At 40.8% G+C, this 26,505-nt stretch overlaps 1 protein-coding gene across 17 annotated transcripts in view; it reads right to left on the reverse strand.

The window, feature by feature from the left end:
• camk2d1 (calcium/calmodulin-dependent protein kinase (CaM kinase) II delta 1) overlaps positions 1-26,505 on the reverse strand; it is a 110,942-nt gene that overhangs the window by 43,911 nt on the left and 40,526 nt on the right. For 14 of the 17 annotated variants that reach the window (XM_044183262.1, XM_044183260.1, XM_044183256.1 and 11 more), the window contains exons 3-6: positions 12,446-12,505; positions 9,215-9,269; positions 6,742-6,807; positions 2,733-2,805 (exon numbers count right to left, since the gene is read on the reverse strand). In XM_044183262.1, the coding sequence (XP_044039197.1) occupies positions 2,733-2,805; positions 6,742-6,807; positions 9,215-9,269; positions 12,446-12,505 (254 nt within the window). Of the gene's footprint in view, positions 1-2,732; positions 2,806-4,998; positions 5,072-6,741; positions 6,808-9,214; positions 9,270-12,445; positions 12,506-26,505 lie in introns of all 17 variants that reach the window. The other 3 variants (XM_044183267.1, XM_044183266.1, XM_044183264.1) reach the window with 1 other exon arrangement.

Consider the following 26,505-nt stretch of genomic DNA (forward strand, 5'->3'; position numbering starts at 1 on the left):
CAAGACCACTGTGAGCATAATGTTTGCTAATGTCCAAACTCTAATAACATTTCACCATGATGATGAGATATTTGACCTCACTTAAGTGCACTCAAGTAGTCCATCTCAGTAAGTGACCATGACCCTTGTATCTATAACATTAAATAGCAAACAGTTTTATGACCCATTTACAGGATGGTGTTTTCAGTACATCTCTACTCTCTATCAAAATAACTCCATTATTACTAGGAGGTGGGCATCCTTCATGGAGGTAACATAATCCTCCAAATGCACCGCATTACCGCTATGGGAAACAGGGGAAGCTGTATTTAAAAAGGGAAAATAACATCTTATTTATTGCAGAAGAAATCCAGCAACATAACTACCTGTACTAAAATACGTAAGAAGTTGGTCAAACCCCTATTCTAGCAATCCTGCAATGGAAATAAATGAAACATTCATGCAATAAAGTTACATTAAATGACCTGAAGAGTAAAAAAAGTTAATTTACTTGGGCATAACAACTTTAAAATTGGTTTAAAAGTCGACTTCAAAGAACTAGCCAGAATCAGACAGGCATATGGCTACACACTGGACCCCGACTAATTGCTTGCCATCTCTCATGACTTGTGTGACCTGCTTGTGACAAGTTTGTATGCCCTTTTCTTAAACTTGATGTCTCTGGATATTTAGCTTTTAATTGATTTTAACCTGATGTTTCACTGTGCCTCGATTAGCCCATATTGGATCTTGCTTAAGGAATTCTGCACCTGCCACCACAGACTTTTCACACTTCACTTTTGGTCTGCTGACAGCAGCCTTGCTGCAACTAACCCTGCAGTTCCATTTTTACATCGATGCCTCCACTCTCGTCTCCAACGGACTGTGCTGGATGCTTTCGGCTAACTCAAGAGCCCTGAGTTGTCATCCGGGGTGGGTCTATCCAGCTGGGAAACAGGCTTGAGGTGTTGGGGAAGCTGGAGCAACAGCCGTCCACCGATAGGCTGGAGCCTTCGGCCAGTCCAGCGCAGCCGCCTACAAGAACGAGTGGAAGCTCCTAGGCCTGCAGCTTCTGGTACCCCTCCTCCAGGGTAACCAGCTCCAAGTCCACAAGTCTGCTGTTATATAAGCTCTGTGCTGTTTTTATTTGTTTTGTTTTTATCTGCTGTTATTTTCTGTAAAGCAATTTGTAATCTTGTTAAGAAAAGTGCTATATAAATAACGTTGATGATGATGATTATTATTATTCTAATAATATGTAGGTGACAGGGACTGACTTCACTGTTCCATCTGACAGCATCGACACCAGTTGTTTTCCGTTTCGCCATGTTTACAGTTGTGCATGAAAGAGCACTCTGTGCTCCTACAGGTCAACGTCACAGCACGCGTCACAGAAGTTGGCAAAGTAAGTAAGAGAAGGGAGGGAAACATTCTGACATGCTAGTCTCTTTGTCAGGATGTTGTGAGTCCCAGATGCTGCCTTGGTTGTCTTCCACTACGACACACAGCACGAGATAAAATGAGCAATTGTTGCAGCCGACGATTATTTTCATTCGCGATGCCCCGTGTCTGTTGGGTCGGACCATTACTGAGCTCATAACGTGTAGTCTGATCCGGGTATAAGACGTCTTCTGTTAAAAGCTGCACTTGAACACTCTGCGATATACTATAGCCAGTGGTCACTTGGCTACCAACACGCACATACTGTAGGATGTGTGTGACAGGAAATAACTAGTAATAATATTTGATGTCGCAGTGAATGATTAAACAGTCTGCTCATACTCACTAACAAGTTGAGAACATGTCTGATAAAACTAAATTACAACTGGCCCTTTAAAGTGCTGCTTTCTTTTGCTTTGTAAAAAAGGCGCAAGTGAAAAATAAGTAAAAACTAAACCAAACGGGTGATTCAGTCAGCTAGCTCAATCTCACCGACGGCCTCAAATCCCATCACCTCTGACTTACACATTAGCAACATGGAAAACAACCGCGACAGACACTGTTTATTTGCTATTCCCTCAACATCCATCTAATATGAAATGGCAAATAATTTTTGCCAAATGTGTTTGCTGAATATTTTGTGTTTGTGGGGATTCTCTCAAAAAATCTTATTAGAATCTGTCAAATATATTTGTAATAATTGTAAATAACCATTAGAGGATCAACTTTTTTGTGCATCAACACATTTTTAACAGGCTTATTTGTTTTTTAACAAATGTTCTCTTATCATTTTTGATAAATATCAAATATTCTTAAAGCTGAATAGAAAGAATTTTCCTTTTACATAAAATTCTGAATTTTGCTTTTTTTAAAGTGACCTCTCAACTTAACAGCCCATGGCAGATGTTCTCCAGACTCCTGTGCCTTTTTAACAATGCACTGCTGTTTATAGCTGCAGAGTAAACTGGAGGTCATATTTTCAGGAGCATTACCACTTTTCTATAGCCACTGTGGGGGCAAGTGGAGTGCCTGCTCCGTGGAAGTGTGAAGTTGATATTTTATCATAACATGACTCTGGAAGATGTAAACTAACATCTCCATGTGAAATGGGAAAGTAAGGTTGTAATATGACTTTTAAACAAGAACTGACAGAGTAGAGTTACATCATGTAGATGTGGAAAAGAATCAAACAAGAAAAAAACGGAGAAACAAATGCAGAGGACCGGTAAGACATGTTGGAGTGTGAGGCCACAGGACAAAAAGGAAAGGAGAAGAATCTGTATTTCTTTGGTCTTAATGGTGAGTCTACTTACTTTGAGGTCGCGGTGGACCACGCCCATCTGGTGGCAGTGGAGCACAGCCTCTAGGATCTGCTGAATGCAATGACTGCATGCAAACACCAGGGGGCCATGGGTTAGTGACAAGCTACCACTCACTGTCTGCGGCTGCGAGCTCGCTTTGACACTCGGGGAGCCGCTGGCCATGTTGGCGGGGAGACTGTACAGCAATGTGGCAACTGAGCCACCCAGCAGCCATAATGAGGGCTAAATGGACCATTTACTCAATGTTCAAAATGTTTTTTTGTGTTGCCACGGTCACCAACTGATGTTTGCTGAGACAGACCCAGAGAAGAAAAACATTGCTGTAATTTTGTCATTGTCCACCACTCACACAACACGGCCAATTCTCTGCCCGAGTCTCAAAACAGAAGTGGTGTTAGCTCCTGGCCAACTGAAGGCTGGACCCTGAGAGACTGAGGAGGGAGACGCAGGAGCTGAAGGAAGGTGTTACTGGTTCTCAGTAATAAGCCAACAGTGTTGGACAGTTCGCAGGTATTGTTCCTCCTTTCTTCTGTCAAAAACAACAATCTGGAAATTACTGAAAGTGAAATTTCAAAACTATTTTGATGCTACTAATGTCACCTCCACAGAGTTTTGTGACTGGACTGGACAGTTTGGAGTAGCCTAGGGCTCAATGATTCATTGTTTTTGGATCAAAATGGTGATTGAAAGACTGCAACTTCTAAATTCCATAAACCTGCTATTTTAATTACATTAGTTTACCAAAGGTATAATAGGTAACTGCCAATTTCTCTGGCTTTAAAGACAACAATAGCTGGCAAATTAAGTCTGCAGGAGCTAATTAATGTTAATTCCATGAGTTGGCCAAACTACAAAATGAAACGCTGTTAATATGCTCTCTGCAAGATGGTTTCTTCAAGAGAGAGGAACCATTCTCTATCCTTTTCGTGTTTGAAAAGACACAGAGTGGGCTCTGTATAAATGTTATTCAAAACGGCCAACAGAGTGGTGAGTCTCTCTCTAAATAAATGATCTAGTTGATCGCATCATGTTCACTGTTCAGGACCGGTACTGTGTACAGGGCTACAATTTTCAGACAGGCAGTTAGCAACTAGGTAGCTAGGTATAACCTCAACAACATAACCCTTTTATTCCATGAAGACATGGATTTGGACAGAGCCTGGCAGGTGTCATGGTGGAGAAAAAAACTCATCTGTGCTCGTAACTTAATATTTTGTGCACACTAATGAACAGAACATAAGAATAAACAAAAGTTGACTTAAATGTTAAAAGGTAACACAATTTGTGCACAATTTAATTTTGAGAACATGATTTATTAATTATATAATGCGCACAAATGAGTTGTGTTTTCCTCTCCATGACACCTGCTGGGGTCTGTAGGCTTGTGATTAAGCTTGATAGAAACATATCTTGTTTAAAGTTGGCCTATGTAGGCCATCAATACAGTAAATAAAAGAACCTAATTTAAATCACCACTGCAATGCTGTGGATATTAAATATTTCCCTCAAATAGCCCATGAGTGGACAGAGCCACATCATGTTCAGTGTGATTTGATGAGTGAAAAACATTAGATATCATGTTTTAAAAGAGGATCCCAATCCATTTTAAATGTTAGATAAAATGGTGGTTTTATTTATTCTGATGACTGATGTACATTATGTTGCCGTAATGGTGTTTACTGACAGAAGAGGTGTTTGATGTTAAAACACTGCTTGAAGTTTCAATTACTTGCCATATTCTGATTTGAAATAGTACAAATCAGTGTTTTTATAATCAACTTTGAGCTGGTCTCAAACCCAAAACTGTGGCACTAGGACAACTTTAGTGTCATACATTTAAACAGATGGTATGTAAAGCCACAAAACATCCTTCCTCCTCCTCTCTCAGGTGTCGGCCTCTCAGTGGCTGTGTCAGAGCATGGTTTTGGACAGATGCTCCATGCACTTTGTGCCCTGGCATACAGGAGGTGCAGGCCATGATGAGATCTACCAGCCCCCGGATACTACGTGACCTACCGCCTCTTCTCCAGCCAGCCCGCCCACAATGCGCTGCAGCAAGCGGATTTTAAAACACTCCTGTCAGGTGGCGGTGTGTGAGGGTGATTGGAGGAGAGGGGGGTGCTGGGGTGTTGGAGGAGGCGGTACTCAGTGGATTGAAGATTAATTGGTCGATTGATCAGGCAGTGACGGAGTGAGGCAAGGTGCCGCAGGTGGGCGGGCCTGTGTCTTTTGGCAGTTACTGTCGTCACTTACTAACCTTTAGGTCCCTGTGCACTATACCATATATGTGGCAATGATTTACACTTTCTAGAATCTGCTGTATGCAGTGACTGTGGAGGAGAGAGAGACCAGGCCAGAAGCAAAAAGGAGAGGAAGAGGGAGAACAGGTAAATGTCAGGAAACAAAGGAACAAGAACAGGCAGACAACACACCAAGCACATGAAATGACACCACCTGACTGAAAGGAAAAGCTTTAATAGGAATAGTTCAACATTCTGGGAAATACAATAATTAGCTTTCTTTGCATGAGTGAGATGAGAAGATCGATATCAATCTCATGTCTGTGTATTAAGTACAGAGCTGGAGTCAGGATGGAGTTAGCCTAGCTTAGCATAAAGACTGGAAGCAGGGGAAACAGCTAGTCTGGCTCTGTCCAAAGTTCAAAATGACACCTACCAACACCTCTAAAGTTGCCGCAATGTATCTTCTTTGTGTAATCTGAACACAAAGAGAAATTTAAAAAATGACAATCTGTGATTTTAGGGTGATTTAGGTGCTGAAACTATGACAACTACTAAAACGAACAACAGTTTATCCATCCGCCCAGCACGTCGGGGCTGCATCTCCGGCTATAATGCAGGTTGCCAGGAGGTCTATAGGTCTCCGTGCAGGCACAATCGTAACAAACCTGGCAACCTCACAGTGACAAGACTGAGATTCTGCACCCAGCTGTTGTTCGCCAAGAACTAGTTCCAACACATAACTCATACATTACATACATTTCTGTTTGTGTACTGGTTAAACAAACAAGATGTTAATCAGTGAGCTGTAGAGGTGTTGGTGGGTGTATTTTTAAACTTAAGACAGAGCCCGGCTACCTGTTTCCTCCTGCTTCCAGTCTTTATGCTAAGCTAGGCTAACCACGTCAGTGCTTGACGCACAGACATTCATCTTCACATGTCACTCTTGGAAAGAAAGCACATTGTTGAACTGTTCCTTTAAGCTATTTAACAAGTAGAGAAAAATACAAAGCACACATGCATGTTCTTTTCACCTATAAAGCTCTTCCAGATGTCAACTTCAAAAAATATTTACAAATCAATAAAATCCACCACAAAACAGAATCCAGATCCTTAACATCCAAGTTTGTCTTTGTTTGCGTGAATTAACAATTGTCTCATAGAGCTGACATCAGAAGAGTTATGACTCTTGATGACAAATCCTGGAGCTGCTCCGTCAACTGAAAGTCAAACTTCAATTCAGCTGGATGGAAACATCGAAAATCTTCAAAAATGATTAAAAACTAAAATCTTAAATGAACCCTTAATGGAAATGCTCTGGGATAAAGCTGCTTTCTCTTACAAAAACTGACTTGTAAAAAACATCAGACAGGGTTCTTCTTTGAGTGGATTTTTAATAGACAGGTCAGAAGGTGGAATTGGGAAAAGTACATCCATAATCAAAGGACAAAGGTGGAACAAGAAATGTAGAAAGAGAGGTTTCAGGCATAAAAGGCATATCAAAGTTAGCACAACAGGAAACACTTATGCACTGCTGTATCCACTGCATAATGAGCAGGGGTTGTAATTTTGTGTGTGTATGTTGCTTACATTAAAAATCACATACACGCTGATAGATAGGTAATATGCAATTTAATGATTTGCATGCATATAATTTTGTTAACTGTTCTATAGTGCGTATCTGCTTGAATATGCCTTTTTTTGCATCACACTTATTCAACAAATTCAGAAATATCAATACAACAGAGCGTTACGCTGACCTGGCATCGGCTTCGCTGTAGTACTCCCTGGCAACAATGTCCTCGAACAACTCACCACCGGTAACTCTGGAAGAGAAAAAAAATGAAGCGACAGACAAAAACAAAATGAGAGAGATATACATGCACGCCTGGAAAAGAAGTGAACTGTAAAATCACAGACGCTCATGTCTGCGTCTGGAGAGGAAAAAAGGCTCGATAATGTTGCACAGTAACAAATCTCATCCAGAAGAGATTTTTTTCCCAGACCAACTGGGTCAAAAGAATGACGGCTTTTGTGTCATAATATATTTCAGCACATATGATCACACAGTATATGGGCATTGTTTATTCAGCTGGAAGAAGTTTCCATGTCTTTCCATGAGGTTATGGCTAAAAGCCAGAGGGCTTTTCCAAGTGAGTAACGCCACCCGGAATATCTATGACAGAAAGCAGGTACGGTAACAACAGAGCACTGCACATTATGCTGTGATTCAGCCTTTGGACCTCAGAGAAGGACAAGCTAGTGTACAGTAGATATCAATCCACAAGTAAAGTAGTTGAGCCCAGGAGGAAACTGGAGCACACAGCACTCTCTTTTATTACTTTTTATTAGGTGCAAAGACTTGTGTTTATATTATTAAAAGGGACACTGTTTGGTTTCCCTTATATACAGTTTTCCTGGGTTTTTTATATATAAGAGATTGACTTACTGTACTGCACTCCAGCCATTTAGAACACTTCCACAAAGTTTTGAGACAAAAGACAAAGTGGTCAAAATCAAAGCAACAGAAGTGGAGATATCCTGACTTTTAATCCCTAGTATGGGTCAAGCATCAAAAATACTGGATCCTACACTTCCCATAATGCAACTCTGCAGCATTCCTTTGCTTGGCTGAGTAAGTAGTACTAACCATGTAAAGTAAACTGATCTTCAAGTGTTCAATGTCTTCAACATCAATGGAGTTGCCTTTTAAAATGTTTAAAAGTGGGCCAGTCTGCTCAAAACATGGAGAATGACATGAAGGATATTTTAAGGCAAAACTTTTCCATGACCTGTGGAAAACATTACCACTGAGTCTTCAGGGGCTTCCATATTTAAAGTTTCATGCAACTTTTAATGACTTTGGTATTGTGACAAATTCAGTTGTAAAAAGGTCTGCACAGTCCCAGTGCTATTGTTGGCCTTCATTCAGCAGCTAGGAAGCGACCCAAATGTGAAGTGTATGATTTTCTCTGATCCAGCATGTTCTCCCAATCTGTTACAATGCTTTCACTTTGCTCAACAGAGCTAAGGTTACAATCAAGGTTTTAAACTGTAAACCCGTGGAAATATAATATTTTAGCTCCCTACTCCGTTCATGGTCAATTTGCATTACCTGACTGCAGTGCGCTTACGTCTTTCTATTCATGATAAAAAGAGGAACGTTTTTTATCATGTTGTCTTTTAGCCAGGAACGGAACAACCTCTGCTCTTTTTTCATTTCCCTTAGTCAAATTAAATGCAGCATTTAAAATAAATGTAAGCAACTTCCTTTCTGGCTGGATGACTACTGAATACACGAGAGGTTGATTAATTAAATAAACACTGCTTTTTGGAACTTTCACTGTAGGCACACACACAAAAAAACCAAAAACAGATAAAGAGCTGAAGACAAAAGAAACCAAAAGAATTCCTGGTCATACCAACATGCCAATAGTTTCTTCCATATTTAAGTTATATCCAATGTAATGCCTTGTGCTGCAGGAAATGAGGCAGAGAGCTCACATTTTATGCTTCATAAGAACAAACCGGAACTGGGGACAAAACGAAATGTCGAGCTCATGTTTACTAACAAGCTTGAAATTTTCTCAGCGGGTCTTGTAGAGCTGTTGGGTTGGCCAATTAAATTTCACATTCATTCACGTCTCAAAACTCCATCCAATATAAGTACACTGAGTATGAGAAATCGGACTGTGAAATGATCACATTCCTGTAGAAGCCATCCGTCAGGGCGCCCCGGTAGCTCGCCCTGTAGAGCGCCACGTATCGAGGCTGAGTCCTTACAGCAGCGGCCCAGGCCCTTTGCTGCACGTCATCTGTCTCTCTCTCCCCTGCCTTTCCTGTCTTTCTATACTGTACTGTCAAAATAAAGCGAAATGCGTGTTTGTGGTTTGATGCAATCTGATGCGGTCGTTTATCACATGCTCAAGTATCTACAGAATGTGATGTTTCTGTGAACATGGTGAGGCCGTGTGATGACTGGGCACACGGCGTTGCTGAGACAGATGGAGCAAAGAGGGAGGAGGACACAGGAGGCGAACACGCCACGTCTAATCTCCCATGGTGCCTCAGTGACAGGACATCTGATTGGCAGCTGTCAGGTTTCTACCCCTCCTGAGCATGATGTGAATGTGTGTTCCTGCGTGTTTGGCACGTGTTTAACCATGTGGAGTGTACTGTTAATGTCTAAAAGGTGCATAAATGTGATATGCAAAATAAAAATCCTGCACTTACAAGTCAAAGACCAGATAGTGGAATCCTTCCTCTGATATGCTGTCATGGAGCCGCACTGTGAGGGAGGGAAGAAGGAGGGGAAGAGAGAGAAATCAAAGTTATCCAATTATGTAAAATACTACTCCACTGCACCAGGCAACCTGCCACACTGGCAACAGTAGGTGACTGTGAATTATGAATACTTTGAACATAAAGTGAGCACTGAACACCAGTGACCTGTGGTCTTCTCTCAGTGTGAAGTGCAGTTAAGAGTTTTAGAAGTCACTGGTGAATTTCGCTTTCTCTAGATAAACTGCTCGTTGCTGTTTCAGACACATTTTTTGGTTCCAATTTTGATGCAAAGCAAATTACAGTGAATAATCTGTAGATTAAAGGCATAATTAAACGTTTGGGAAATATGTTTATTTGCTGTCTTTCTGAAAGTGAGATGAAAAAAAAAAATCAATCAATCAATCTCAAGTCTGTGTGTTTGGTAGGGAGCTGGTTTCAGGAGGTGGTTAGCCTAGCTTAGCATAAAGAATGGAAGCAGGGGGAAACCACTAGCCTGATTCGGTTCAAAGTAGAAAAACACAACTACCAACACTATTTAACGCATCTGTATCTCATTCTTTAAACCGTACTCAGAAATGTAAAAATGACATGAATTTCTTGGCAAAGCAAGTTCTTGCGCTGTAAAAGACTCATTGCAAGTTACCGCAAACGCTTGATTGCAGTTGCTGCTGCTAAGGGTGGCCCAACCAGTTATTAGGTTTAGGGGGCAATCACTATTTCACACAGGGCCATGTAGGTTTGGATTTTGTTTTCCCTTAATAATAACAACCTTCATTTAAAAACTGCATTTTGTGTTTACTTGTGTTATCTTTGTCTAATATTTAAATTTGTTTGATGATCTGAAACATTTAAGTGTGACAAAAAAAAGAAATCAGGAAGGGGGCAAACACTTTTTCACACCACTGTATATACTCAGACTCTGCATCAATAAAAGGACTAGTGTCTAGTCCATCTGTATGGACCCTTACAGCATACAAGGGTTTACTGATAAGCCAGTATGCATGACCAGTACCGGTCTTTAATTAAAACTCGGGTATCAGGTAGTCTGTGTCTTTCAATAGATCTGTTTAAAGTGAAATCTTGATTAGATCCTACTGAGGTTACACCATTTTTTATTTATACAAATGTCAGTATTTTTAGACTGAAGTTGCCAAGAAACCGCATTTAAACTTCCAGATTACCCACTTGAATGTAAATAACTTACAGGCATTCATTGGTTTTCTGAGTTAGGGTCAACTACTTTGTCAGGCAGTTGGCATGATAAGCTCCTAAATGTTGGCACAGTAAGACAGTGGTCCAAATATAATGATTGGTAACGGTCTTCAGAAATGGATGCCAGTCAAACTGTACTTTCTGCATCTATCTACGTGTTCTCAGAGCTGATTCATACAGTATACTGATACAAAAATAAATTATTAACAAAAATGATTCACTTTTATTTTCTATAAGCGGCTGCAGATCCAGTTATGGACATAAACATACTGTATGGAAGACCATGAGTGGATAGTCATACATGCTTCATACACTAGTGCAAGAGAACTTTCAAGCCATGTTTATCATATGCAAACTCACTAACGTGACTCTACATTTGAATTTGTTGGCAGATATTGCACTCTGCACATGACTCCAACTGCTCTATCTGTAGTGCTCAGGTGCTCTGAATGAGCATGAATGTCAGGGAGCAAGGCTGTCTCTTTCACGTTGTTGAACAGAAGAGGATAAAGGAAGCACAGAGGTAAGAACTCTGCCGACTGTGAGCTTTCACTGAGCCAATTAGCTACACTGCCTAATGGACAAGAAATGACATGGTGTGAAGTGACAAAGAGGGCGAAACTGAGACTAACATGATGCCACATGGACTGGAGTACCTACTGTAGCATTAGCTGAGGGGTTAAAGAGGGTCTCTGGCAGCAAGATTGCCTGTTCCAACCTCCAGACAGCGTCAGAACATGCTCATTTCAGTCTGACAAAGGCAGCATTGATTGATAGCTAACACAAGGCAACATGCTTATAATAAACTAAAACCTACAAGCAAAATATAAGAGCAGAAAGTGAGCACTCCTTTGTCTTTATCGTCCTTTTTATACGAAGCGTTATCGACCAGCCTAGAGGTTGGGTTTCGATAAGCGGTTCAGTTTCAAATCCGGTTCCAAGATCATAAAATACCTGGATTTACTCTCATCAAATATCTTATCTCTCCCCACTCACAAAGAGCAGTGAACAAAAACAAAAATGGCGGCAACTAACAATTGTTTTCATTACCAATTAATCGGACTATTATTTTCTTGATTAGTTTCGTTTATAAAATGTCAAACTTCTCAGAGCCCAAAGTGACATTTTAAAAATTGGTGGTGTGGGGGGGCGGCGGCTGTGCCCGACCATTTCTGTAACGTTACGTAACCGCACCGCCTGTGCTGAGGTGAGAAAGGAGCCAGGGTTTGAACTTCTCTCTGAGGCTCTTTAGTCGTTCCTCCCCCAACATTGTCTGTCTTCTTCTGTTTTTTTTTTCTCCAGAAGAGACTGTCTGAAAATGTGCTCCATTATCCCTATATTTACACCATATCACGTCTCCACCCTCTCTATGTCGGCCGGGTTAGGGTTAGAAGTATGACATTCACGTTACAAAGTAATCTACCAGGAATGTGTGCTTACATGTATTTGATTGGCCAACGCAACACCTTGTTAGATGATGTTGCGTTGTGAAGGTGGCCTTAGGCCAATTTTTTTCCCTGTCTGCATCGAGGGCCTAAGCAGAGAAGGTGTCATATGTTGGACAGATTGAATATTTTGGATTTTGGAACATAAAATATAAAATGGACTTGACGTGGTCCTCAAGGTCCTCCACAGTGACACAACAACTGTGTGTATATGTATGTGTGAGCAGAATGTACTTCTAAATATAGCTGATGGCCATTGTGTACAAGAAGAAACGGCTATGGATTAAGGAAAATATACTCTGGCTTCCTTGCAGATATAGTATGCTGTCAAAAGCACAGGAAAATGTGAATCCAGTATACAGATGGATGTATATATGGATGTTCTATACATCTATGAAACCATCTTCAGGCTAACCTTTGTATGTTTTCAAACACAGTGGATATATATTAAACATAGCTCTCCTTGTGACATGAGAGGGAGGACAGAAAGAGATACAGTAAATATGATGGGAGTACTAGTTACCGATGTTGGGATGCTTGAGCAGGCGGCAGATCCTGGCCTCTCGCTCCAACTTCTGGTGATCTGTGGAGACAAAAAGACAACATTCTTCAAACTTCTCTACAGAGACTACACATATTAAACAGCGTCCACCTCTCCCTCCTCTGTGTCCCTCCGGCTGGGGAAACATGAGCAGTAAAACTAACAGTCATAAGTCATTACTGCATACTGTAGCCAGGAGATTAATTTGAGGAAAACCATGGCACGTCTCCAGTATTACTGGTAATACAGTATGTGTTCGCTGGTCAAACCTCAAGTATGGTAAGGTTGCAATATAAGCCCATTCCCTGTTCTATAAACTAAGTGGTTATGCTGTTTTACATAAAGTCCCAGGTCAAAAGTATTCTAAACATAAAGTCGGGAACACATCTACAAAGCCTATAAACAGCGTATATTCAATTGAACAAAGGCAAAGTACTGACAAAGAGGAACAGCGAGTCACAGCTCATCATTAACGACAGAAAGACCCTCAATAGAATACAGTAGTTTCTAAACACCACAAACCCTAACTCCAAAAAAATGGCTGGTAAAAGTGATTGATCGTTGCCAATTCACCGCTGCAGCAGCAGGGGCAAATCTGCGATTTAACATCTGGAAGAACCAGATGTAAAAGAGAGAGACATAAAGCTTTGTTTATACTCGTGCAAGACACCGTGGCGCAGGCCTCCACAGAGCTGCGAGCATGCACAGAGGAGTTTATGCTCAACGCGCTGTCTGTTGCAATATTCTCCGACACGCCCAGGGGACGTACAAACAAAATATCATTCATGTGAATAAGCAAGACGCTGCATCGAGCAAGACGCTGCATCGAGCATAAACCAGGCTTAATGTGACAATGAACTTCAGTGAAAGTAGCAAAGAATACTGCAGCAAATTAACAGATGCTCCTGCTTTTAGCACCACAAAACCAAAACAAGCTACAAGACCAGCAACATCTCACTGTTCCCATGACATCACCGCTCTCCCTTAGCTGCCTTCTGCTTGAATTAATATTATACTGGTACTTTTGCAGCTCACAGCAGGTCTGGTGCATTGCATTACAACTGAAGCAGTCAATGCGACACTGGAATTTTTAACTAGTTAGCTTGCAGGTCAACAGATCCATCTCCATGACAAGAGAGCAAACTCCATCTACTGATGAAGACAGTGAGGATGCAATTGAAAGCTCTAGAAAAAGCTAAGTGGACCCTGGGTTGGGACTGTTTTGACATACAACCAATAATTTTGACAAAGGCGTGACAAATGTGTAATGTGTATCCAATGTGTTCAAAATGAAGAGCGATCTTTCCCAGGCCAGTCTTTGAAAGATAAATCTTATACTAAAACCTAACCATTAGAACTACTTTTGAGTCAAACCCACAGCCAACTGTGGGATAATAGTATAATAATAACTAGCTAGACTACCTTTATCTGTCATGCAACCATTGTCATGCTCATATTATTGTTGTGTCTAGGGCTGCAACTCACAACTGTTTTCATTATTGATTCATCTGCCAATTATTTACTCAAATTATTGATTGCTTTGTGCAGAAAATTAGTGAAAAATGCCCGTTATAACTTCCTAAAGCACAACCATCGAATGTCTGGCATTTTGGCTTAAAAAAATATGACCAAAACAATTTTTCGATTATCAAAATAATTAGATTGATTTTCTGTTGATCGACTAATCGTTGCAGCTCTAGTTGTGTCTAATCCATTGTCAGTGTCCATCTTTGTGAAAGCAGCCCCTGAAGGCAGAGAGTGAGCACCTCTCTCATTAACTACTTGATAGTCATTTCATTTAGGCCTTAATGTTGTTAAATCCAGATCCTGTATTTGACTGACTGTGGATAGGCCTTGTTATTACCAAACTGAGAGGATGTGAAGTATATCAATGTTAACATCCACTTATGGCAAATTGCTTTCTTGAGAGAAGTACACTCATGCACTGGAGGGTTTCCATCACAGGTTCTATCATCTGCCAACACTAAATGGCAGTTTTCCCCTGCCATAGAGAACAGTTTCTGCTTCATGCGCATCGTGGCCATTGTTGTTATCAAACAGTAACAGTACTCATCACTAGTCATTCCAGAGAGACCGCACATTAATTCTGAGATTGTAGCTCAGTCATTGCAGGGAGTTCCCATTTCTCCCCAGACAGGTATGTAACTCAAAACTAAACCAACAAGGACTACAACATGCCCCCATGCATCCTTGAGACAAACTCTAATCTAATGGTTTTCACTGGCACTTGGATTTTACTTAAGCTTCAAATCCAGGTTACAGTAGCATCTGTCAGTGAAAAGGTTAATGGAAGTAAATAATTATTTACAAATGAATACAGCAGACAGGTTGATTTATCAAAAATCACTTAGAGACTACGATAATAATAACAACACCAAAAACAGGATACAATGGAGTACAAAACTGTAAGAAGCTCAGACATTTAAGAGGTGTCAATGAGGTCATCTCCGATTCAGCTGAGCTGCTGTTCGAATGAAGAAGCTTTGAGGATGTTGAATTAAAGGAGACTAAGTTACCCAAAAGACTGTTGAATATTTAATAAACAGCTCTTGCTAAAGTATGTATTATTCACCATTGTGGATCATAAATGGGCTTGACGCAGCCATATTAAAGACGTAGATGGAGGTAAGTTGTAAGGTGGAGCACAACATGGGGTGGGCGATACTCCCTTAAAATAATATCATGATACTGCAGGGTATTTTTGCAATAATGATATTAATGAAGATTTGATAAATACACACTACATATTATAGTGGTTCGAGGTAGATCTAATCATAACCAAGCCACTTCCATACTACCTAAATCTCTCCCTTTTTAAGGGAACTAACATAGCTTGACCTAAGTACATCAACATTTCACAATATTGTTAATACTGTGATATGACACTCGCAGCGTTGCTCTAAGGATGGCAGCTTCGGCAGCTGTTGAGATATCTCAGTCTGGACCAAAGTCAGTCCATTCACCAGCCACTGGATGGATTGCCATGAAACAGTTTTAACACTGATGGTGTCCAGGGGAATTTAAATTGTATTTATGGTTTATATTGTGTGTATTGTATGTGCTGTATTTGGGTTTGTTATAAGATAATATTTTGTTGGAATCCACTTCCAAATTTGCCATTTGATGTTTTCTTCTATATTTATTCAATGATTTTGTTGTATGTTTTGCTTGCATTTGCCTCTGCTTCTATTGTTCTTTTCCCTGTAAAGCACTTTGTAACTTTCATTAGAACAGTATTCCAGAGGCCATTTAAGTTCATTTAGGTCTGTAGTGCTGCGATGTATCAACCAGGGGGAGCTGTGCAAATGGACAGACTGAAAAAGAAAGAGAAAGAGTGTGTTTATGTGTAGTTGTGTGTTGGAGTTGGAGGGGTGGGGTGGGACGGGGGTTGCTTCAGCAGCTAAATATCACTTCACTGCTTTTAAGTCCTCTGTTTTTCCTGTTTGAAACTGTATCTGTTAAAATGGGTGTGGCTCCTGTTGCCTATGCAAAAGTCTACAATGTGAAATATAAATTACAATTAGATTATCACTGTTAGTAAACTGTAAATGGAATTACATGTTCATATAAGTGCATAATCTGACTCAACTGACTTGACCAATCATAAACAGACTAACCAAAATGTTGTCGGGTAAATTTAACATTTGGTTCTCCAATAAGCAATGAGTGTAATCTCAACTCGCTCCAATAGGACAGGCTTGTGCTCCCTTCTAATCCCATCTAGTTTCCAACCAGATGTGATCACACCACCTCCAATCGCACCTCGGTTTACAATCCTACTAATCCTAATCAGACCAATGGGATGTGCTTTTACAGGGGCTGTAATCCTCATGGTCACCGGGTGAACGTTGACTTCTCTCCCTTTCTCCACGTCAGCCTTTCCATCCGCCGCATGGCACGCTGCTGATCTGTGACATAACAGGATTTACAGCATGAGTGGTGCTCACTCACCATCTCCAGCCTCGCTGCAACCACAGGCAGCTCATCTTTTCTTCGCCATGCTCTCTTTCATTTCCTTCCTTTGCTTCACTGTCGGCCTGCTGTATGTTGATGTCACATTTGGAGCTACTTGACACAGAATTAGACGTATCATCTACGATTATAAGTGACAACGTGCTGTTCCTTTTTCTCCCATTCGGAGACAAGTAATATGGGCTGAAAGTGAAAGATTTGCATCGAGCTGGTTATCGAACCTCAGTTCTATTTTGAAAGTTGACAGTGATGTCTGGTCATAGTGTAGTTTGCTCATTTGTTATAGAAAGTTTCTAATTTAAATTTAAATTTTATGAAATTTAGACTATTTTATATCATAAAATTCTTCTGAAACTCCAGTATTACATCTTCAGTAAAGCCTGACTGATTTTTAAGTCAGGTTTCAATATTGATATTTGACATGACAATATATCGGCAGATATTTATTTTTATTTATTTTTTTATTTTTTTAACATACTAAACTCATAACCTACATGAAAAATTTAATATGGATGCTTCAAATTGTGTTTTTTGTCAAAGAAACAAGACATGACAAGACATTAAAGCTGAAAAATAACCCTGTCAGTGATCTCTGGTGGACAAACTAGGTAATGGAAACACTGTTTCTAAATTATCTTTAACATATTTTTAGCATCTTTGGCCACTGTCCAGGGTGTGCCCTGCCTAAGGCTAAGTCACTGGGATAGGCTCTCACCCGCTAACGGGGACCAAGCGGTTGGATGGATGGATGGATATTTTTAGCATTTCTATTCTGCTATTTCTTGTTACTTATCGGCAAACATACATAACTCATCTGCAACAGGATATTGATGCGATAACATAGATGCAAAATTACAACAGTCACAGACGGCACTACACAGATCTGTTCTATCATCTGGTCTGATGGAGATGGTGGTGGAGAGCACACGTTGGTCCAAAACCTTCCACAGGTGTGAAACTGGGTTGAGACCTGGTGACTGGAAAGGCCGCAGCATTTTATTCACATCGTTTTCATCCTCGCCAAACCGCTCAGTGAGCCCTGCTGCACCGAAGCATCTGCATCTGATCTGTTTCTCCTCTCTTTTATTCAGCTTTGTCCTTTCATTTGTCCCCCGTCTGTATGTATTGTATTGTATTGTATATGTAATGGTAGCCAAAATCCTTTGCCTTCAGTGGTCAGAGGTTTAAGGTTGTAGACAGACCATGTTGGTACATTCTGAGGAAAGTCATTAAACATTCTATTTAATTTTGCACACAGGTACACTGTTTATTGCCTTCTCAGTCCTCAAACATCAGGCAAAACCTAAGCTTCTAGGCTAGACCATGGTGTCGACCCACAGACCACTCCACAAAAGCAAAGACGTAGCTTGATGCTCCCCCCTTGATGTCTCTCAATCATAAATCCAAGTCCTTGGTGTGATTCACACTGGAGCTGGCCCATTTAGAAAACCCAGATGAGCTCCAGAACATCGTCATGAGGACGATGAAAACGAGGACAGCAGCTATTTTCAATCCAGCGGACTGATCCAATGCGTCCACAGCACTGTAAAGCAGCACATCTGGTTCCACATCCTGCAGGTTCTCAAGGTCCCTTAAAAAATAATCCCTTAATGTGCACACACACACACACACACACACACACACACACACACACTAGTGTCATATACTGTCTGTCTATATCATATACCAACAAATTATCAGGCCACCTTAACATTACCTCATTTAAAACTACAGGAAGAGTAAAGAACCCTTCTTTTAAGCTACTGACCTTTGAGACCAAGAAAAGGTCTGTCATTGCTCACCATTTTCACCTGCTGTTATTAAAGTAATAGGTGAGTAATGGAGTTTGGTGCCAAGAGACCAAAAGAGAGAATGAGATACAAAAAAAGAAAGAAAACCAGGAGGACAGAAAACACCCCTGGCACACCACACTGCCTTCACACGCACACTTCCTAACGCTTTTTCATTCCTAATTCCCCTCGGCAACATCTCCCCTCTCATTTCCTGGCTCTCATTTTTAAAATGCTCACTCCATTTTTTTTGTCTACCTATCAGCATCCCTTTGTTATTGAAAAGTACTATACAAATAAAAAGTATGATGCTGAAATAAAGATACATGTTGAAATGTTGTCCGGACTACAGGTGCAGGGTTCCAGGGGCAACCATAGGTCACCGAGGCTCACAGAGGAGCTGACACGCACACCTCCCAAATCTCAACAATGCGTCGTGTGCATTGAACAAACTGACTGGTCGATCTAACTTTCTGACTGGAGGTTCGGAACGGGAAAGAAAAAATATGTTTAAAAGAAGCAGCAAAAGGTCTCTGATCAACACCTGTACTGAGAAGCATGTTCCGGCCATGGGAGGCGAGCAGGGAAAATGTAGAACCCAAAAAGGTATTCTTTAGAAAACATTTCAAAAAGCAGTTTTTAATAAACTCCATCTATAACCGTTATCCATCCTCTAGTCAGATACAACAATCACTAAAGTCTTTCCGGCCTCGCTCTGCTGATCCTTGTTTCCTCTACGACTGGCAAGGAGCCCAAACACACTTAGACAAACCTGAGCACACCGGCTCATGAATAAGATAATAAGTTGAGGGATGTAAACAAGCTTTTCACCGACAATGTGCCAATCCTCATTGTGCAGCCTCACAGAGGGGTAGTAAGTCAGTCTCACCGGTCTATTCTGATGATTGAGCTGACAATCATTAGCAGTTATAATCATCATGGCTTTATTCACTGGTGGAGCAGCAGACACAATGGAGACTCTCGGGTGCGGCTGTAATTGGTGGCACTGTAATAGGAGGGCCAGGCTCTATTTTTTTCATTCTTCTCTACTTTCCTCATTTTCATGTGTACAAACGAGTACAACACCAGGAGTCTGCCTGCTGGAAAGAGCGCTGTTATCCATATTGTGTGTGACTCTGCGTGTTGATACTACAGAAGGCACACAAAAGACTCAATTCTTTGAGAACGGAGAAGCAGTGGGATGCAAACAGGAGGATGATATGATGCTATTTTGGCCCCACTTTCAAATGTGGCCATTTTTGAACACTTTTGCCTTTAGATGTTGTTGGACGACTCAAGTTTGAAGCATACCAAGGCTGTACCTAATGTCATCTTTGTTTTTTGGTATAACACTTTTCAAATGTCTTTCCCTGCTACATGGCTAACATTGGTGACAAACTCTGCCTCTGCCTCTGCTATACGCCGCACTTTGAGGTGAACATGTCTTGTACACTGATCGTGTGTCGAGAGCCTTAAGGAATGCAGCAGATGTCATCTTAAATATGTTAAAATGATACATGCCAGCTTTACCCCTCCATCTCTTAACTCTGCAACAAACCAGAGGGTAATAAAGGAATATGTAATGAAATATTTTATTGATATGTGCTATAATCACCTGTCTATCCACACCAATTACTGTCTAGGTCTTTTTCCACCCAGAGCTCCTGTCTATCCCCAATGTGACTGTCTGTCCTGCTGAGAATGCAGATTCTGCTTCACCATCTCAGTCTGGGCTTCCCCAGGCCAAATCCTGCTGTACAGCAATAAACACACATACACACACACACACACACACACACACAGCAACTATGGCTCAGTTGTAGCCCAATCTCTCTGGCCCACTTTATCCTACAGGGGATATTCCAGCCAGAGCCTGGACTTAGCCACTGCATCAGCTCAGGGACCACCAACCCACACACTAAACTCTGATGACAGCCATCAGAGCTGATGTCGCCATTATGGTACAAGGGAAAGAAAAGTAATGCAATAAAACATGTTAGATGTCGAACTATAACTCAGTATCTAAAAACCACACATTCAAGAGCAGCAGTAAGCTTTCTCTGAATGGCAACTCTGTACTGTAGGTTTGTGTGGGAGACGGCATCTATTTAAGCTTCAGCTTTCACATTTCCCTGCCATGTCTGCTTGCATTCATCAGTGCATCAGTGGAGTAAAACAAAATTACTTGTGCCTAAAAACCACAGCACATGCACGCTAGTCCTGAAAACAATAGTGATATGTACCGCCGACAGACACTTCATCAATGGCAATACGGAAATTGTTTAGACGGTGAGGAAATTGTTGTTGAAATGAGCTCAGTTATCTGTGCAGCTAACTTAGCGGTTCTAGCACAAGAGCTTTGGACGGCCGAGAGGAGGAGGTTTTCAGGAGCAGGAAGTGGGGAACACAGCAGGGAATGCTAAAGGGCGCCGGAATGGGCACCGGAGCCGGGCAAGCGGGCAGCCCTCCAGTGAACACGAACAGACCGTGTTACGTATGTCTACTTTGTAGGAAAAAAAAATAAATTACGGAAATAACAAATTTCATTCCATATAATTTACAAAGAGACATTTCTAATTCAAAACACAACTTTGTGTGACAACCAATCATTATCTGTCTTCTATCAAATACAGTTGTATTTAAAGTTGTATGTTCCCGTGTTAGTTACAGTTACGTTGACCCCTTGCTGGGACTGGGTGTTGTTTGAAATGTTTTCTATACTAGTGCAGATACAATACCTGAGTTTTAGTACCAATACAATACTTTTTTTGACGTCTTACTCCAATTCCTACTTTGGATTTTCCAAAAGGACCAAAGAGACAAACAAAACAAAACATGACATTCAAAAAATATTACCACTACTGTGATTTTAGTTAACAGGAGCTCCTTAAAACAAGGATGAATCTGGGAGATTTTTGGCAGAGATAGATGTGCGTGCACTCTACAAACCAACCTAATAATGCACATACAGTTTATCATGGCGCTAGATGAAAAGTAGGGGGATCACCACAAGTCATTAGGGGGATCACAAGTCATTAGAATTCATCCTGAGGGGAACATGAATGTCTGAACCAAATTTCATGATAATCCATCCAATAGTTATATTGGATGGATTATAGTTATATACAGAGATATTTCAGTCTGGACCAAAGTGGTGGACCGACCAACAACTGACAAAGTTAAAATCCTAAATATTTTCATTCTAAGTCTGTAAATGAAAGTCTGCAAGTTAAGAAGTCCAGAGCCAGTCACAAAAATGACCAGATTGTGTTTTTCAGCAATAAACATCCATCAGTGACCATGGACATTTTTGATAGACATGACAATCCACAGTTTTTGATTATAGGGCTGTCAAGCAGAAAGAGGCCCTGTCAGTGGACATAAAGCCTTGCTAGCAGAAATACCCTGTCAGACCAGTGTTAGACTACAGTTTGCTAAGCTCTATGTTCTCCGTCCAAACAGCTTTCACCGTATTGCACTCGGGGCACACTTTCCACCCGGCCATCCAAGCTGTGGTGGGAGTTGATATGACAAGTCAGTGTGTGGGCAGGCAGGTGACACCACCACCAGGGGAAACCTGGTGGTGGTGTCACTGCCAGTCAGACATTCAGACGCCGTCATGAGCAGTCAGTGCGGCATTCATCAAAATCCCACATCTGACAGTCCAGCTTGACATGCATTACACACTCAGTCCCTCCTCACATTCATCTCTCAGTTTTGATGAACTGAAGTGTAGCAGGATATGCTTCAGATGAAAAGGCACTCAAGAGGTTAAGCAATGACTGAATGAATGTGCAGAGATTAACATTGGTGGCCAAAATTCCTCCTAGCAGACCTATCGGCAATATCTTTAAATCGATGTTCAGAGGACTGGTGATAAAAGCACAGACTTGTATTAGGATTTCTTAAATGCATGGATTTCATAGTGACTATAATAAAATGCAAAAAAAACAATGGTTTCTGTAGTGTGATGATTGCTGGCCTTTTTTTGCTTTCAAACAGGGTTCTAATGCTAATAGCCAGATTGCAGTTACAACATGTGTGGTGATGGCTTAGACTGTTCATGTAATGAAGCTGATGTAGTGTAAACAGGAAGAGGACAGGCCCAGATGTTAGACAGAGAGAAGGAGGGGGAGGCTGGACTTGCCACTTGGGTTCTTGGTCATTTGTACGTTCTTCATGGGATTTCAACATGTCTTTAAATGTGTGATTAAAAAAGAAATGACTCTAAAAATCTATTTTGCACTCATTTCCAGTTTGAAGTCAACTTTTACAGATCTTAAACCGCAGTAAATTTAAGAGTTAAATTTCTGATGTTCATGAGAACTTCACAAATCTTACTCGATGTAATATTTCTCTGACTTACAGTTTTTCTCGATTGCTAAGACACATTTCTTGAAAGCTGCTCTCCTTTTCTCTGTGAACTGTGAACACAAAACACAATTTTCAAGCTACATTCACAAAACCTCAGACTCTTCTTGCAAAAACCAAACTTTCACCTCAAAACAGTTCAATCTGTGCTCAGCGTCGGTTGGGGCTGAAGACTACAAGTTTGAAAATGAAACAAATCTGTTGGTGTGGATTTAGACAGAGGTGAGCTCACCAGACCTCTGTAGCCCGCTGCTTATCTCTGCTGCAGGCTACATTAGCTCCTACTAGCGTAACACACCACATCTACAATCAAACTGTCAGTCAAGTTGCATCGTAGGTAATGTAGGTGCCAAGGAAGAAGTGCGTAAATTAAAAAAGATGATATCTATCTTTTTTAAAGTGTCCATTGTGAGTCCAACAATGTAGTCCAATACTAAATCTGTGGAGCACTCTTTCAATTAACTACCAAAAAGCTAACAATGCAGAGGTGCCTGCTAAGGTTGAATGTAGAGGATTGTTTCACATTAACAAAACCTCCAAAACTCGCTTTGTGAAACTTCAACAGTCATGTCGCTAAACTTGTGAACATTTACACTAATAACTATCATTTCAAGGTCTGTAATTCATGACAAGTATTGCTACATTTTTGTGGTGCATGTTTTCATAAAATGTGGTGTTAAAGGTCCAGTGTGTAACATTTAGAAGGAGCTGTTGGCAGAAATGGAATATAATATTCATAAGTATGTTTTCATTAGTGTATAATCACCTGAAAATAAGAATCATTGTGTTTTCGTTACCTTAGAATAAGCAGTTTTTATTCTACAGAGGTATCGGGACCCCTTCCACGGAGGTCACCATGTTGCACCGCCATGTTTCTACAGTAGCCCAGAATTGACAAACCAAACAGAGGCTCTAGATAGGGCCTTTTGTGTTTTTTGCGGCCACTGTAGGTTCCTAAACGCTTGGAAGGGGAGTGTGAGGCGAGCGGTATTCAAATGGCTACAAACTGCAATTTCACCACACTAAATCCTACATACTGGACCTTTAAGCAAATATATCATTGTCTTTCTTTTAGCCGAGTTTATTATATTTAATGGGATTTTTGTATATAACCATATTTACACCTTACAGTGTCTGTTTGGAGACACTGACACTGTAAGGGAATTCATTTCTTACACCGCACACTAGTGTTGAGGAAAGCTAACACCAGCTTTTTCACGGTGTTCAGTGCAGATACACAGACCTGCAGCCTTATTTAGTGGGTACTGCCTTTGACTGAGACTCAAACCAGGAGTGGGCTGATTGATATGAGGTGTCAAACTGTTTTAACAGCTTCAACTGTCTCCCACCTCAGGGTGGCTTACAGCTCATCTCAGTCATCTCTGCACAGAGGAGTCGAGCTTCACACAAACACTTAGCAAACCTGTGATGTGGCGTTTTTGTGTAAGGCATTGGAAGTCTGGTTGGTCTGATACACAATCATGTGTTTTCTGATAAAGCATGAGTCTCAACATTGCTACAGTGCAGTGCACAATTTACAGTGGTGTGAAAAAGTGTTTGCCCCCTTCCTGATTTCTTATTTTTTTTGCATGTTTGTCACACTTAAATATTTCAGATCATCAAACAAATTTAAATATTAGTCAAAAGATAACACAAGTAAACACAAAATGCAGTTTTTAAATGAAGATTGTTATTATTAAGTGAAAACAAAATCCAAACCTACATGGCCTTGTGTGAAATAGTGATTGCCCCCTAAACCTGATAACTGGTTGGGCCACCCTTAGCAGCAGCAACTGCAATCAAGCGTTTGTGATAACTTGCAATGAGGCTTTTTTTAGCGCTGTGGAGGAATTTTGGCCCACTCATCTTTGCAGAATTGTTGTAATTCAGCGACATTGGAGGGTTTTCGAGCATGAACTGCCTTTTTAAGGTCATGCCACAGCATCTCAATAAGATTCAGGTCAGGACTTTGACTAGGCCACTCCAAAGTCTTCATTTTGTTCTTCTTCTGCCATTCAGAGGTGGACTTGCTGGTGTGTTTTGGATCATTGTCCTGCTGCAGAAATCAAGTTTGCTTCAGCTTGAGGTCACGAACAGATGGCCGGACATTCTCCTTCAGGAGTTTTTGGTAGACAGCAGAATTCATGGTTCCATTTATCACAACAAGTCTTCCAGGTCCTGAAGCAGCAAAACAGCCCCAGACCATCACACTACCACCACCATATTTTACTGTTGGTATGATGTTCTTTTTCTGAAATGCGGTGTTACTTTTATGCCAGATGTAATGGGACACACACCTTCCAAAAAGTTCAACTTTTGTCTCATCAGTCCACAGAGTATTTTCCCAGAAGTCTTGGGGATCATTAAGATGTTTTCTGGTAAAAATGAGACGAGCCTTAATGTTCTTTTTGCTCAGCAGTGGTTTTCGTCTTGGAACTCTGCCATGCAGGCCATTTTTGCCAAGTCTCTTTCTTATGGTGGAGTCATGAACACTGACCTTAACTGAGGCAAGTGAGGCCTGCAGTTCTTTGGATGTTGTTGTGGGGTCTTTTGTGACCTCTTGGATGAGTCGTTGCTGCGCTCTTGGGGTAATTTTGGTCGGCCGGCCACTCCTGGGAAGGCTCACCACTGTTCCATGTTTTCTCCATTTGTGGATAATGGCTCTCACTGTGGTTCGCTGGAGTCCCAAAGCTTTGGAAATGGCTTTATAACCTTTTCCAGACTGATAGATCTCAATTACTTTCTTTCTCATTTGTTCCTGAATTTCTTTGGCTCTAGGCATGATGTCTAGCTTTTGAAGATCTTTTGGTCTACTTCACTTTGCCAGGCAGGTCCTATTTAAGTGATTTCTTGATTGAGAACAGGTGTGGCAGTAATCAGGCCTGGGTGTGGCTAGAGAAATTGAACTCAGGTGTGATAGACCACAGTTATGTTTTAACAGGGGGGGCAATCACAATTTACACAGGGCCATGTAGGTTTGGATTTTGTTTTCCCTTAATAATAACAACCTTCATTTAAAAACTGCATTTTGTATTTACTTGTGTTATCTTTGACTAATATTTAAATTTGTTTGATGATCTGAAACATTTAAGTGTGACAAACATGCAAAAAAATAAGAAATCAGGAAGGGGGCAAACACTTTTTCACACCACTGTACATACATACATACATACATACATACACACACACACACATTTTGGAATTTTTCAATAGAATTTTTCTTCCTTTCCTCCAATATGACCACCAACGGATGCACTGTGTCAGCTGAAAGCCCTATACTGGTGCTTTAGTAGACATGACATGCCTCAGTACCAAACCGGACAGTGTAGTTTGACACTGTGAAGAAGTGCTATGTTAAGAACTCTTACCTTACACATGAGTTACCACACAAGAGATGGAAGGAAGAAAAACAGAAGTAAACACTAAGGGCATGATTACACTGTGATTGAATACTGCCAACTGAGTTTAGAGTTTACAAAAATAAAAGTAAGCTGAATAAAACAAATGTAAGCTTGTCTGCCATTTGTCATAAAAAGAAACAATCAATAATGTTAGACTCCATTTGAGTGTTTTGCCCTTTAAAAAGGGACCTGAAGATGGGACTGCGTCGATCTGTATGGTTATTCAGTCTCTGTTGTTAGCAATTGAAAAGGGACTCCAAATGGAGTTTATTGGGCTCTAAAGGCCAGCAAATGTGAAAAACAGCTGCACTCAAAAGAGCAACATCTTAAACAATACCTAAAAATATAATGAAGACAGAGTTAAGGAGGTGTCAAGGAAAAAAATAAGTAATCAGAAAGGGGGCAAACACTTTTTCACACCCCTGTACTTCCAGCATAATACATGTTTTGGTGGACTGTGGTAGACTATGGTGAGCAGCTATTAACA

The sequence above is a fragment of the Siniperca chuatsi genome, linkage group LG22 (assembly GCF_020085105.1).
Source record: "Siniperca chuatsi isolate FFG_IHB_CAS linkage group LG22, ASM2008510v1, whole genome shotgun sequence".
In the NCBI taxonomy this organism is placed as follows: Eukaryota; Metazoa; Chordata; class Actinopteri; order Centrarchiformes; family Sinipercidae; genus Siniperca; species Siniperca chuatsi.